At 42.3% G+C, this 14,028-nt stretch overlaps 1 protein-coding gene across 21 annotated transcripts in view; it reads left to right on the top strand.

Moving 5' to 3' along the window:
- LOC114769221 (receptor-type tyrosine-protein phosphatase mu-like) overlaps nt 1-14,028 on the top strand; it is a 165,783-nt gene that overhangs the window by 111,656 nt on the left and 40,099 nt on the right. For 10 of the 21 annotated variants that reach the window (XM_028962049.1, XM_028962066.1, XM_028962075.1 and 7 more), the window contains exons 13-16: nt 2,287-2,323; nt 4,180-4,254; nt 8,950-9,085; nt 10,292-10,321. In XM_028962049.1, the coding sequence (XP_028817882.1) occupies nt 2,287-2,323; nt 4,180-4,254; nt 8,950-9,085; nt 10,292-10,321 (278 nt within the window). The remainder of the gene's footprint in view (nt 1-2,286; nt 2,324-4,179; nt 4,255-8,949; nt 9,086-10,291; nt 10,322-14,028) is intronic. The other 11 variants (XM_028962093.1, XM_028962102.1, XM_028962119.1 and 8 more) reach the window with 3 other exon arrangements.

The raw sequence follows: 14,028 nt of genomic DNA on the forward strand, positions 1-14,028 counted from the left end.
CACTCACGCTGCCCTTTTAAAACTGTTGAGCGTGATGGCATTAAAATATGAAGCGGCAGGAAGCCAAACGCGGTACCTGCCAGAGCTGCGATGGGCTACTTGACTCGCTGGGAGAACAGGCGGCTTTTCAGCAGCACCCTGCTCTAAGGTGCAACACAAGGCTCCCATTCAGCAGCACCTTATTAACACTTGAGCGTAATAGGAAATTAGAACTATCCTCCATCTCCTGTTTTATATGCAAATTGACCCTAATGAATAGGCCGTCCTTTATTTCAGCATGAGCCAGTGACTCAGGCCATTAGATAATTCACTGTGTCTAATTGGAATGCTCAGCTTGTGGAAGGGTGCCGTGGATGGTGGGGGGGGGTGTTTGAGCTGAGATTAGCCACTGTCTCATGGCTGCGCTCCCCCCCACCATCACCACAGAAAAGGAGTGGGTGTTCCATTGGTCTGCCTCTGCTCCTAATAGGGTGCTGTGGGGATAGCTGAAATCAAAAAGGACCCTTGTTCAGCCTGTGTGGGGTTTATTGTGTGTGTGTGCATGCATGTGTGTGAGGGAGAGTGTGCCCTGCTTCAACACTGACATTTTAAATGGGAGACAAATTCCCTGCAGATAGCAGCCAACGCTGCCGATCTCTGGGTTTCTACATGGAGGTTCTCCCGCTGTGAGAAGTTAGTGGAAGCAGAGAACAACACTTACTGTGCCCTTTAGCCCTCTGCTCATCATGAAATGGCCAATGCCTCTTTAAGCACCCTGGTGTGCAGTCATCCAGACTGTCAATATTTTGGATCAAACGATAGCTAAAGCCCTGAGAAAGTGTTATTTGATAGGATGGGGGACTGAACCATGGACTGCATCAAGACTAAAATAGCTGAAGCTGTAGTCATGCCACAGGTTAAACAAAACATGCTCAAAAGAAGAAAAATACATCAAAAGACAAGATGGTGGATCGCAGTGACGCTAACTTGATAGTTCATCTTCGGTAGAAACACTCACACTTTAAAATGATCAGATAACTTTCCATCAATAAATTGTTGGCCAAGCACAGATTTAAACTTTCAAGCATCACTCTTATTATGCAGTTATAATAATTTTAGTAGAAAATTCACACTTGCACCCAATGTAGATGATTTCTTGTCAAAAATACAATTTACTTGGTGGAATCCCCCCCCTCCAGTATCATGCAACACTATATGGCATGTCTTGGATATGCAAAAACCTTCAGTATTTATTATTCAAACACCTGCTATTTTGGAGTAATTGTACAGTTGTCTGTTTTAATTTGCCTCATTTAAATAACTCAATGCATATTCAAATCTGCAGTATATAAACAAGTCTTATGCCAGACATGCTGCTTATTGCCTTCACTCGCTGCCTGTATTGTACCTGAGTCACATCATGGCAAAGTAAATAATTTAAGGGTGCCACAGTTTAATTTGTCATCCGTTAAATAATGCACTGAGGCACACGAGTGCGTTTTGCTGTAATAAAGCTGTCGGGATTTAGGCTAAAGCCCTGGCTGCTCACGGCCTTGTGAATATTCATGCAGCAGCACTACTTTGTTTGTTCGGAATTTGTATGATGGCAATTATGAACATTAATTCATCACCTCCTGACTTCTTGTTCTTCTTGTACTTCTTGGTGTTTTTTTTTTGCTCGAAAAAGAAGCATTTGGGCTGACAGTAGCCATGTTTCCTCTGCGGGGACTAGGCAGAGCTCATTTTCCTCCATCCCTCCCCCCCGGGCTTGTTAGCCACTTTCATTCGACTCGACTCATAGAGCCACGTCCAGTTCACATCGCCAACTGCCTTTAACTGGGAAATGCTACTGGGCTGATGCCGCGCCCTGGCAACCGCCATTACGACCGTAATTTTGTTCCTGCTTTATCCTCACACCCAAACATTAATGCACTGTCACATCAGACTGACGTGCCCTGAGTGACTATATGTGTAGAACGAAGCCGTGGGGATTAGGGCAGGGCTGCAGAGAGCTTGAGGTGGCAGAGTCGGTGTGTGTCGCGCAGAAATTGTGACAGCTGGCAGGTAAATGGCAGGAGGAGCACTGATCCACGGCCACTTCTCCGGCCGGCACATCCTGCCTTTTAGTCCATTCCATTTTATGGTCAGCCTACCCTACAGATTGGGAGGAAGAGAGGCCATGTTCTTTGACAGCCATGACAGCTAATATGTTGCCAGGTCTTGTGACTGAAAAAATAATTCTTCCCCCCCCCCCTCTCTCTCTTTTCTATCCATCCCTCCCCTTCTCTCCCATTTCTACCTGCACAGGAGACAAAAATCGATTGTGTTCGAGTGGCCACTAAAGGTAGGATTTTTATTCTGTGCCTGATTGAAATGTGTCCCCAGACCTCTGTGTTGCCAGGGTTTGTTTTGTCACAGCCGTGACGGAATAACACAGAAACACACACGCTTTTCAACTACTTCAATGACCAGTTTTAACGGCAATTTTTTTTACCCCCAAGCAGAGTAACATTATGCATGAGTCTCCACTTTTCAAACTGACACTGACAGAGTCCTATCAGGACTGTTCTAACCCCGCCTTTTTTGTTTTGTTTGTTTGTTTTTCCCACTCACGCGCTTTCAGTGCAAGCAGGCACGCTGACCTTGACCCCGCCGTTCTCTCCTGAGCCAGCTTAGAGTCCGCCACTGAGAAAGAATATATGACACACAGCGGTTCAGGTCAATGCACTGATAAAATAGATATTTAAATATGCAACTCACATATGAAAGCAAAGAACGAAAACCAACATGGAATAAAATTACATTGCAAATATTACACTCTACTTATGAATTTGCATTTAAGCATATTTGAGGATCAATGAATAATACATAGAATCAAGACAATTAGAATCATAGAATCAAGATAATTAGTCATTGTTGTGTAAATGTACATTTCTGGGGCAAGAATCATGATGTACTTACGTTTTAAATAATTTTTTTCAAAGAATTAATTTACTCTTTTCCTGTCAGTTATACTTCACTCGCATCCCATCAAAAACATGCTGATTGGTTGAATCCCATTAATCACAATAACAAATTACCTTCCTTGCAATGTATAGATTAGCTGGTGAGAACTGTTAGCTCAGAATAATGAAGCATGCTGTGGCCCAAGTGGATGCATATGGTTGCATATGTAAAAATGTTCACTTAAGTATATTTTTAGTTTTTAAGGCAGCAATGTAGTTGCTGTTAGTGTAATTATCGAGTCCTTTCTGTTTCTTTGCATAGAAGGACTTTCGAATCAGCAGTTCATTGTACTCTGTGGGATATTTAGCCCTCCCTACCCTGAAAAGGGACATTATTGTAACCTTAGGAGTGAACTCATTTTCCTCCACCCAAACTCCACCAGCTAAGTGTCCGAAGCCATCCCACCGGCTACGTATTCCTGACCCCCCGTGCTAGATTATCTTGCATGGGAGTCACACTTCGTGAACCAGCGGCTATGTCGCTGTGACAGCACACGCACCGTTTGGATTTTAATTGAGCACAGATGGTAGATAATCTATTTTCCTTACCGTGTGCCATCCTTTTAATGGCGCCAGGGCTCTGCGATGCAAATGAGCTTGGGCTTTATTTTCCAAGATGCTCATATTTTCGCCACGGACAGTACAGGCATCTAAATCGCCCCAATTCCCCTCGTGTAGATTATGATTTTGTCTTTTTGAGTTTGTATCACTGCATGTGTTTAATCTCGATTTATTGGGCCTAAGCGCTGATGTTTTAGGGCCTGCATCTGCCAGTAGGATGGTGGAAGCCTCTGAGTAGCCGGGCTGTTGTGCCAGTCGGGTCTCAGAGGCAACAGCAAATGACTTTACCGAGAGTTACAATGAAAAAAGCAACCAAAAGAGACCAGAGAAAAAGAAAATTATAAGTTACTCTATATTTTATAAGCATATATAAGCATACTTTATATTTCTCCAGTATTAAGGGAATATCACACAGCAAATTACATCTGCACCCATAATACTCCTTTACTACATGTATGAATACTAAGTGCAGATGAGTTTCTCCTTTCTCTCTCTTTGTAGTTTTTTTTTGTTTGCGGCACTGTGACTAAGATGTTTGTGTGTGTCTGGCTTCAGTCTGCCTCTCTCTCTCTCTGTGTATCTCTCCTATCTCTCCCGTTGCATGTTGGCCTGGAACTCTCCCTTTTGGCTTTAGCGGCCATAATCGTGACACAGCTCACCACCCCGTATATTCGCATCGCCCCCGCTGCTGGTGACAACCAACTAACAGGTCAGAAACTCTTTTGCGTGGCTTCTTCGGTCCTGCATGCGTGTCTTATTATTACAATGTCATATTTAGGCTTGAGTGTGTGTTACCTAAAACCTCACTGTGAATGTGTGTATTTGTGTGTGAGTGCATTTGCCATTTACAATATGTCTGTGCAGGTTGATGATGATAATGTTTGCAACCAAAAACGATGTAGCAATAGTTACATTTCTATGCTTTAACTACAAAAAAAATTGAGGTTGTCTCAGAGTTGTCCACTGTAGAATTTGTGTGCTTTTCTAATATCCTTACACATTTTGTGTTGATGTCTGTTTGTATGTGGCATGTAAACGGTTAACCTCCTTGACTTCATCCTGGCACGTTTCTTAATATTCATCCAGCAGAAGGTCATCTTGTCGGATTACCCATCATGTTACACAGATTTACGCAAAAGAGCACCGTGTACCACAGAGGCAACAACTACAAAAAAAGTCCTGTTTTTTATTCAGACAGGATGTGCAATTCTAAGAAGAGTAGAAAGAAGAAGAAGGAAAAAAAAAACAATGTGCCTATGAATCTGCGTGAAACAGAAAACCTCAACACTTTGGCATGCATGACAAAGCCGTCCTGCCCAGCCTGCTGTCAGGAAATTACATTTAAATATTTACCATCGGAAAGGTGAAAAGCGCGTGGTATTTACACAAAGAGACAACGTGATTCTCTTCAGTCTTATGCTGTGAATTGTAAAATGTTCTCGCCAGTACAATATTTGACTTGGGACTTCTTTGACGCTTCCAACCCTAGAGCACCTGCCAGAAAAGAAAAACCAGAAGACTGGAATTTGGGAAAGCGCTGTTTCTTTTAACGACTGAAGGTCATCAGGCCTTTGCGGGCATGTTGTTTGCAGTTAAACGATGCAGATATCTTTTTTTCTTTCTCTTTTTTTGGTATACAGAGAGCTACAAAACTGGATGCCTCTGCACAACCTAGGGCCAAAACAATTTATTTTGCTCCTGCCGCTTTGTTTCCTATGCCGAAGCTGACCCTCGCGTCTCTTGCTCGTGACTCGCTGTGACCCTGCAATTCATTAAATATCTGCCGCTGCTCGGTGGCGCCTCTCACCTCCACATTCTTGAACTGTGGGACGCAGAGAAGAACGTTCCAGGAGAACAGCTGCTGAGGCGCGGGTCGCCCAGAACAGACGCTCTCCCACACAGCGCCGCCAAGCCCCCAAACGCCTCTGGTTCATATTTCAGCACCACAAAAGCCAACCTCTTTCTCTTACTCTTCAAAAGCCCTGCAACAACAACAAGAAAAAAAAAGCAGAAAGAAAGGTGCCGTTTTTCTGCATGTTTTGCTTTTCTGATGGCAAATGACCCATGAGCTAGAGGAAATGTCAGAGAAAGACGAGAGATGGAGAGAGGAGTTGGTGGAAACATGAAAAAATAAATACTTTATAAGAAACACCTTTTGGGAATATTGAGGCTTTTTTGAGTCATAGGCCACCTGAAGAGAAGTTAGTCTGGAACAATAAATAGATAAATAAATAAATTGCGCGGACATACTGTAGTATCACTATTGAAAGGAGAAAGGTCAAGTTTATTTATTTCTAAATGCAAATAAAATGCTATATATAATCAGGGGAAAAAAGTAGTGTAGTACCCTGCACTGACACCATTTGCAGGCTCACTCTACCCTGGAAGGGGGGTCCCTCTCTGTATCACTCCTTCCCAAGGTTTCTTCCTTTCTTTTTTTCTCTCTCCTAGAGTTTTTTTTGTGTAGAGTTTTTCCTTGTGTGCAGAAGGGTCAAGTGTGAGGGGTGTCAACTGTAGGGCCTGTCAAAGCCCATTGAGACATACTGTATGTGATTTTGGGCTATATAAGAAATAGATGTTGCTGTTGTTGTTGTTGTTGTTACTGTAGTATCACTATTGAAAGGAGAAAGGTCAAGTTTATTTATTTCTAAATGCAAATAAAATGCTATATATAATCGGGGGAAAAAAGTAGTTGGTAGCCACCAATTGTGCAAGTTGTCCAACTTAAAAAGATGAGAGAGTAATGTAATTTTTATCATAGGTACACTTTACATGACATTCTCCCAGTCCTCCTCTGGATCATCCAGATGGTCTCTGCCACAATGTAGAGGGGCCTGGACATGTGCTGGCTTAAGCAGGGAGACCTTTCGAGTGCTGCATGCGTTCAAGCAGGTGCATTAATACAGTTAATGAGTGAAAGATATGAGGGCTTCTTAAAGTAACCATTATACAATTAATTTTTTTTATATTATTATTAATTATACAATGTGATTTTCAGTTTTTTTTTTTTACATTCTGTCTCTTACAGTTGAAGTGTACCTATGATGAAAATGACAGACCTCGCTCATCTTTTTTAATGGAACAACTTGCACAATCGGTGGCTTCTTTTTTGCCCCACGGTGTATACATCTTGTTTGAAGGAAAATATGCAGTGGACGTCTTTTGCTGTGTTAATTGCTCTCATCTCCCATGGTCCTTTGCATTCCTCTTTCACCTCAGTCGTCATTTGACATAGTTCAACCACTTTAAAATGTGTAGGAACCAACAGTAAAAGTATGTTTTTAGAAATATTTTCGAAGTCTGGAGTTTGTTCTCAGAAGTTCTTCTCCAGATATAAATACATAAATAGATAAACCAGAAAGATATGCTTGTGCTGAGGACACCTTACACAAGCATAGAAGCTTGTATTTATGGTGCAAACACAGTCCGGTTTTTTCCTTCAAGTAAATGCTTTGGGTTATCCTTATTGTACCTATTTATGAACATATTTAGCTCTAAAAAAGTAACTTTTCCACTTGAAGCAAGTGGACATGGATGAAGCTTAAGCCTCAAAGCCAGTAACTGCATTTAAAACACGTTTAATTACTACACTACTTAGACCCCTAATCAGAAGACATTCTCTGTTTGCACTTTACCATCTTAGTAATAAAACAGGAAATTTCTCTGGCCTCCATGACACCATCTGTAACACCCAGGTAGCGACAGAGCAGCGGCCTGAGTGATGGATGTTGTCATGCTTTGATTGAAAAAGTGTTGCTGGCAGGGGGAATAGATTCGGGCTGGGGTGAATTGAACGGCGTGTCCTGACTATTTTTCATCCACCTCTCATTTAGTGTGCTGGAAATGGATATTTCATCGGGTGGCGACTTGACGTTCCATCACATTATACAGTAAACAGCCGAACGGCGCTCGCACGCACCCCCCCTCTCTCCCGTAGCAGGAAGAGACAGGGCTCCAGAACAAGCTACTACCCCCGGAATACGGGTTGCTGCTAGGTGTCGGTTATCTCGTTTGAGCAGATTTTCAATGTCTGTGCCTATATTGCGATCACCCGTCACCGCCTGCTTTGAGAATAAATTGCTTAGAAGAGAGTTGTCTTGTCTCTCCTCTTTTTTTATTTTTTTTCTCCTTTTTTCCCCCCGCTCTCTTTTGCCTGTCACCCTATGTGACCCATTTTTTGTATAACCAAAGGCAAGAAAGGAGCACTTACTGCAGTGGTAGAGAAACAATGGCCGCCAAAAGGCATGGCTAATGAGTTTATCTCCCACTCTCAGGTGCACAAACTGAGGCAAGAGGGAAAGATTGCTTTATTTTTGCCTGGGTGGACTGAACCAAATAAATAACAGGAATATATAAATGTATTACCATGTTTAAAAAGGGTCAGGACAAGAGAAGGGGCTTGGGTGCACGCAGGTGTACTCTGTGGCACCTGTGGACCACGTCAAGACAAGTGACATTTCACCGCCATTTCAAAAGCGATGACACTTTTGCTCTGTTGCCATTCCCAGAGGCACGAACCAGGGGAGCTTTGCTCGAGAATAAGCAATGAGCTCCACGCATTTTGATCATTTATATTGCGTACATGCCAAAGGCTGGAAAAGATCAAGACAGAGCTTAAATTGTGCATGGGACAAGGTTTCAAGACACATTTTAAAATCCAGCGGCTTCCAGCAGCCTTGTGAAGCCACAAGGAAATTAACAAAAAATCTTATGTGATGGGAAGGAGTGGAAAAAATGCTAAAGTGAAGAGAATGGCATATCAAGCTACGCACGGGCGCAAACTTTAACCCCAACATACATGCCAGTGAGAAGTCTGACAGAAGATGGTGGATTTAGAAGTCAGAATGAAACCCCTAGACATAATGCTGTCATTCCTATCACCTATGGTCTCTACCTACACCATAAATAATTAGGTTGTGAACAGTCGCCTGATGCTAATTAAGCGATGCTGGAATCTGTCTGGGGGCCTCCGGGAACAGGATTGGGAACCACTAAACAGAACGAAGTGGAAATTCTGGACTTTTACATGGACTAAACAGAAAAAATCAGACAAACCTGTGGTTCTAAAATTGACTTCCGGTGCCAGAGGATCAGCAAAAAAAAAGTATTCCTCTAATTTTTGCTTTAAATGTATTCATTTACTAGTAGAAGCAGCTGTGACAATTTGACAAATCTGCAAACTCACCCTTCTCTAAATAATCAGATACATCCTTGTTATAATTTATTCTAACCTTCTAAAACAGGTCAAATTTAAAATATGTTGTTGAGTGGGGTCATTAACACATTTATTTCTTCTACAGGTTTGAGAACCACTCATATAGACCACCATTTTTATGGACATTGTAATTGGCATGAATGTTAAAGATGCCTACTCAGCTCTAGTCTGATCATCCAACACTTCCAGGAGCCGCCACACGGAAGCCTGATGAAGTGGAGCCGGAGAAGCAGTCCGACCACACAGTGAAGATCGCTGGGGTCATCGCTGGCATCCTCCTCTTCATTATCATCTTCCTTGGGGTGGTGCTGGTCATGAAGAAAAGGTAAGAATTTTTTTTTACACTACATGTATGTAACCATACCAGTTGGTTATTTAAGTATGTAAATCAGTAACCAGTAACTTTTTAGTAATTACAGTAAAACGTTATCATCTTACTCTATGCTGTCATGCTAGCTCCCACCATCATGAATGAAATGTTAAATAATTAATTTAATTACACTGATAAGCACCACTAAACTGTTTGTGACAGGGATATATGACGTGCAATTAAATATTTATTTTTGCTCTGTACTCTGCTCCAACAAATGGCACTGTTCAAATGATCCAGGAACGGGAAATAGGAAAACATTTCTGAGGCTTATCTCATAGGAAAAAAGGCAAGATATGATGGAAAAATTGATGAAAGCATTTTTTTTTTAATAGAGGCCTAGGGCATGTTGCTCCGGGCGGGTTTGCATTAGCTCTCGTCAGAGGAATCCAGGCTTTCTGCATTCAGCATAACAGTGTCAAGAACCAACGATGAGCAAATAGGCAGCTTCGTTTGTACACAGAGGAAATGTGCCGTAGATTTTCCGCCAGGCCACGATGATGTGCGAACCGCGGGCGCGTGTCACTCAGTTCAAAACCCAGCAAACGCCGTAAATCTTAGCCTGACAAGTCCAGTTTGGTTGTTATTGGGTGTTTCTGAGTGAGGTTACTGAGTGGGTGTGCAGATAACAGGGTGAAAAAATATAAAATGAGTTTTTTTTTCCCCCACAAATTGCACAATATCTAGGTTGAAGTCTGAGCGTCTGCTGCTTATAGCTGTAAACCAGTAGGGTTGAAAATCAGTAGGGAACTAACCAGCCTCCTTTAACTGCTCCTCATGGCTTTCACTTTTCTCTTTGCCTTTGCTCTCTCACAACTAAAGTGTCGACCTTTTAGTCTGAATAACAGCCTCGGAGACTGGCGCTTTACCCACAATTCTTTCCTGCGGTGCAAAAAAACTGTAGAACCTGAGGTCAGAGTGACCCAGAACACCCCCCCTTCCCCTTCGATTCCCACCCCCCACCCCAACCGGTGAATATCAGAACCCGCGTGACATGCTCCAAGAATTCACCTTGCTCTCACAGTAACCCTCACTTAAGTCACCATATCAGGTTTTGTTCATTTCGACTTTTTTGGACATTAATATTTTACTTTTCTTTCCTTCCATTCCATTTCCCCCCTTCCACCACTGCTTATAACCTACCACCACCCCACTCGGCAGAAGAACCTATCACTCCTACACTTATTACCTGTAAGTAACCACTTTGTCGAACGCCTAGTGCCGTGCTTTCTCTGCCACGCCTTTTGGTATTCCATGCATGAAACTCCTCTCCTTTCAAACTGCAGCCGCAGCCCTCATGATCCGTTTTTGACAGTGTGTTTCTGACTCCCGCAGGCCCCATTCATTTATCAGCAAAAAATTGTTCAACTTGAACATGGACTGAGTTATTTCAGTGACAGTTTCAAATCAGGTTGATTTACAGTAAGCGCTACAGTTTGAAAGGGGACCTTGTTCTACTCCAACCTAATTAGAAATTCCCTTAGACATCAGGGCATTTCCTCATTAGACCTGAACCGGAGTTTTCCCCTGCTTTGTGCTCTTGTGTCATATCACAAGGGAAAAGCTGTACTCCCGGCCCATTGGAATGATGATTAACCCCAACTCCTCCCATTTCTTAAAAAACAAAAAAGAATAGCAACAACAACGCAGGCATGAACCTAGCGACTGGCAGCGCTGTGCCCGTCTCTCGGTACCGACCCCTTCCCACAATCCACCTCTGCAAACTCCCATAATTCCTTGTCTTTGTTTTTCTTTTGATCAGTGGTCATTTCATTATCAGCATAATATGTTTATAACCCCCACCTCCTTCTTTTAATAGTTTCTCTGCATGGCCCTGCATGTGATTTCTTTTTGCTCCATCCTTTGCTCCACTCCGTAATGCTAAAAGCAGCCTGTTATCAGCTTCTATCTGACGGGGTGGACAGCCGTAGTGTCATGCTGTGTTCTTAGCCTTTACTGGTCAGTAATGTGATGTAATTATTCTCACTGTTCTGCCTGCTTATGTGGTTAAAGCTTCATGGAGGAAGATGGGCAGAGTTCTGTTGCCCAAGGGGAACTCGATGCACCCCGATAAAATCCCTTTATGTATGTTTCAGGACAACCTTTTGATATTGAAATCATTACTGCTGCTGGATTTCGCAGTGGTGCAAAAATTAGTCATGCAAATGTTTGTTTATGCATTCAGGCTGATAAAGAAGGCTGTCCTTCCTTAGTCTTTGTGACTAAAAATGACATTCACGGAGGAATTTGCGTTGGCTTCAGCCGCAGCCAGAACACTGGCAGTCCTGTGCGGCGCAGACCCCCCGGCTAGGATTTGAATAAGACTCTTCTGAATGTCTACAGGGTTTGTAGATAAATCCGTGATATGCAGACAATTTTCTGCATTTATAGTTCTTGCTAAATTGGGATACAGAGCTGTGGCTTTGAAGTGAGTTTTGGACATTGCGGGATTATTAGGATTTATCCATGCCGATATGGGATGGCCGCAGAGAAGTTAATGTATGTTAATGGATGGCTTCTCACTCTTAGTGTGGCAGCTGTCTCAAGATTTTGGGAATCAAGGGAATATTTAGACGCAAATTGAGTCAAGCTGTGGCCTTTGGTGTTTTTGTCAGTTATTGGTACGAGACGCTCAATTAAACACGCATGGAAATGTTTATTTCAGGAAAGTGTGGGTATACATGAAAACAGACAGGCCAGTTGCTTCGTTTAATTGGTTTATTTGTATGCTGCCACTCCTTTTGTAAATGGATTTCTCGCATGCTGACCCACTCCAGGAAAAGTCAATTGTGATCCTGCAACAAAGGAAGGAAAACAATCTTAGGCAAGTAAAAAAAAATTCGGGGTGTGGCTCTGACATACAGCCTGCCCCACAAAACTGTCTAAAATTATAATATTCACCAAAAAGTGCATAGAATTAGAATATATTGTAACACTGCATCACAATGTATACATCAAATAAAAGGATAAAAAAATATTTAAAAAATTGAAAGGATCAGTACTAACTAAGGTGTACAATGGAGTGGAAAATGAATGAATAACGAATCTGAACTACTGTGTAATAATGAGGGCTAAGAGCACTACCTTTAGAAATGTCTAAGTTTTTTTTTGTACATTGAACTGGTCAGAAAGCTTGTCCAGACATTAATGGCTTTTTAAAAAGACATGCAGAGAGCCTTTAAAGATGTTCATTGAAAGAAATATCTAAATTAATAAAGAGAGGCCCATCACCCACAACAATTAGTCTTGTGTTCCCGTGGAATCCTGTGCTCAGTAATTTAATATAATAAAATTTCCAAAATGAAACAAAAATTTGAACCGTTTTGTTCTGTGCTACAGTAGATTAAGGAACACTGGCAATATCAAAATAACAGCAAAGGCCAAGTCCATGATTATTCTGAATAAATGTCGTCCTTAATTTTGCCGAATAGTAGAGAGTTGAAGCCCTTTGGATATTGGCTTTCGGATATACGGCTTTCTCCCCGCGCCTTGCCCTACAACAACTCCATGTATCACTCTGCCCAAATAGAGCTGTCACACATGTAAGCAGCCTAATGAAATATTGAATGCTGACCTTTGATTCAGTTTGATGCCAGCCAACAAGAAGCCGCCCTCCGACTGAGCGTCATTAACTGTTTTTTTTTTTTTAACCGATGATCATTTGTACCTCTGTGTCTCTGAAAAATGCTGAATGCTATGCTTTCCTAAATGTGCTTTAAGTAGCCTAAGCGATGCTGCTGAGAAGAGTAGGGGAGCATTATTATTATTATTATTTTTTGCCATTTGATGTACACAAGAAAAATTTGGCATGCGGCAACCCTTTCCTCACTCAGGAAGGCCGCTGGCCATGAACAGCGGAACATGACATAAAACCTCTCGTTAAAAGCACGAGGTGGGGGAATAAGCACTGGGGATGAGGGATGAGGGATGAGTCTGCGCGGGAGCTCCCTCTCCTGTGCCCAGACGCCATCATTGGTGAGCGCTTCCTGGGGGTCAGGGAGAGGCGGGCCCATTTAACTCCGGGCTTTCTGGCGAACGCGCTCGTTGCGTGAAAGCCTTAATTAAATCCTACACGGACGGCTCACGCAGAACAAGAGTCAAATTAATTGCAACAAGGGGATGCACATTTGTCTCAGTGACAGCCTCTGCATTGCTGAGAAGTGTAGGGGAGGAAAGAAACAAATTCACTTGTCATGCAGGTCTAGCAATTCTTATCAGAGGTACAACGTTTCTGCAATACCTTTATTTCATTGTTATTGAACTTTATGGTCATGGAATGAGATAAGCTTGCACAGTCACAAAACTGCCAAGTAGTTCAGTGCCAGGATTAGAATACATCAATTAGTCCTACTGCCTTGCCCCGAAGAGACCTTGGTTCCGGTCCTGGCCTGGGTAAGGTCGGCCACACCATGATCTTTAGTGTTTTTATATACAAAGTTTAAACCTGGATGATTTTGATGATTGACAGCTGCTACTTTGTCATTCATGCTTGCCGTGTGGTGCTGTGTTTATTGCCAGGTTGAAGACCTGTCCTAGAAATCCTCCTGCTATTATTGTGTGCTGCTCTTAGGGAACTTAACCTGTAATAGGTTAACCTGTTAGAGGCCCTGTGACTTTTATTAGTGAAAAGTGCCAGAAAATATTGCTCAACATATAGAAGAGAGTTCAATTTAATGGACTCGGCAATTATATCCATTATGACGGGCTTGTTAAATCATGCTAATTAGCTATGCTGAATTCTTGTACTATGTATTCAAATGCAGGCTGCAGACTCTAGTAATGTGAAAGTATACTACCAGTCAAAAGTTTGGACGTACCTACTGTAGGTTATGGAGACTAAGATGGAGATATTTTGAAGAATCCAGTGCAGGACACAAATTATCATTTTTGTAGGAGGA

This window comes from Denticeps clupeoides, chromosome 2 (genome assembly GCF_900700375.1).
Source record: "Denticeps clupeoides chromosome 2, fDenClu1.1, whole genome shotgun sequence".
NCBI classification, from domain to species: Eukaryota; Metazoa; Chordata; class Actinopteri; order Clupeiformes; family Denticipitidae; genus Denticeps; species Denticeps clupeoides.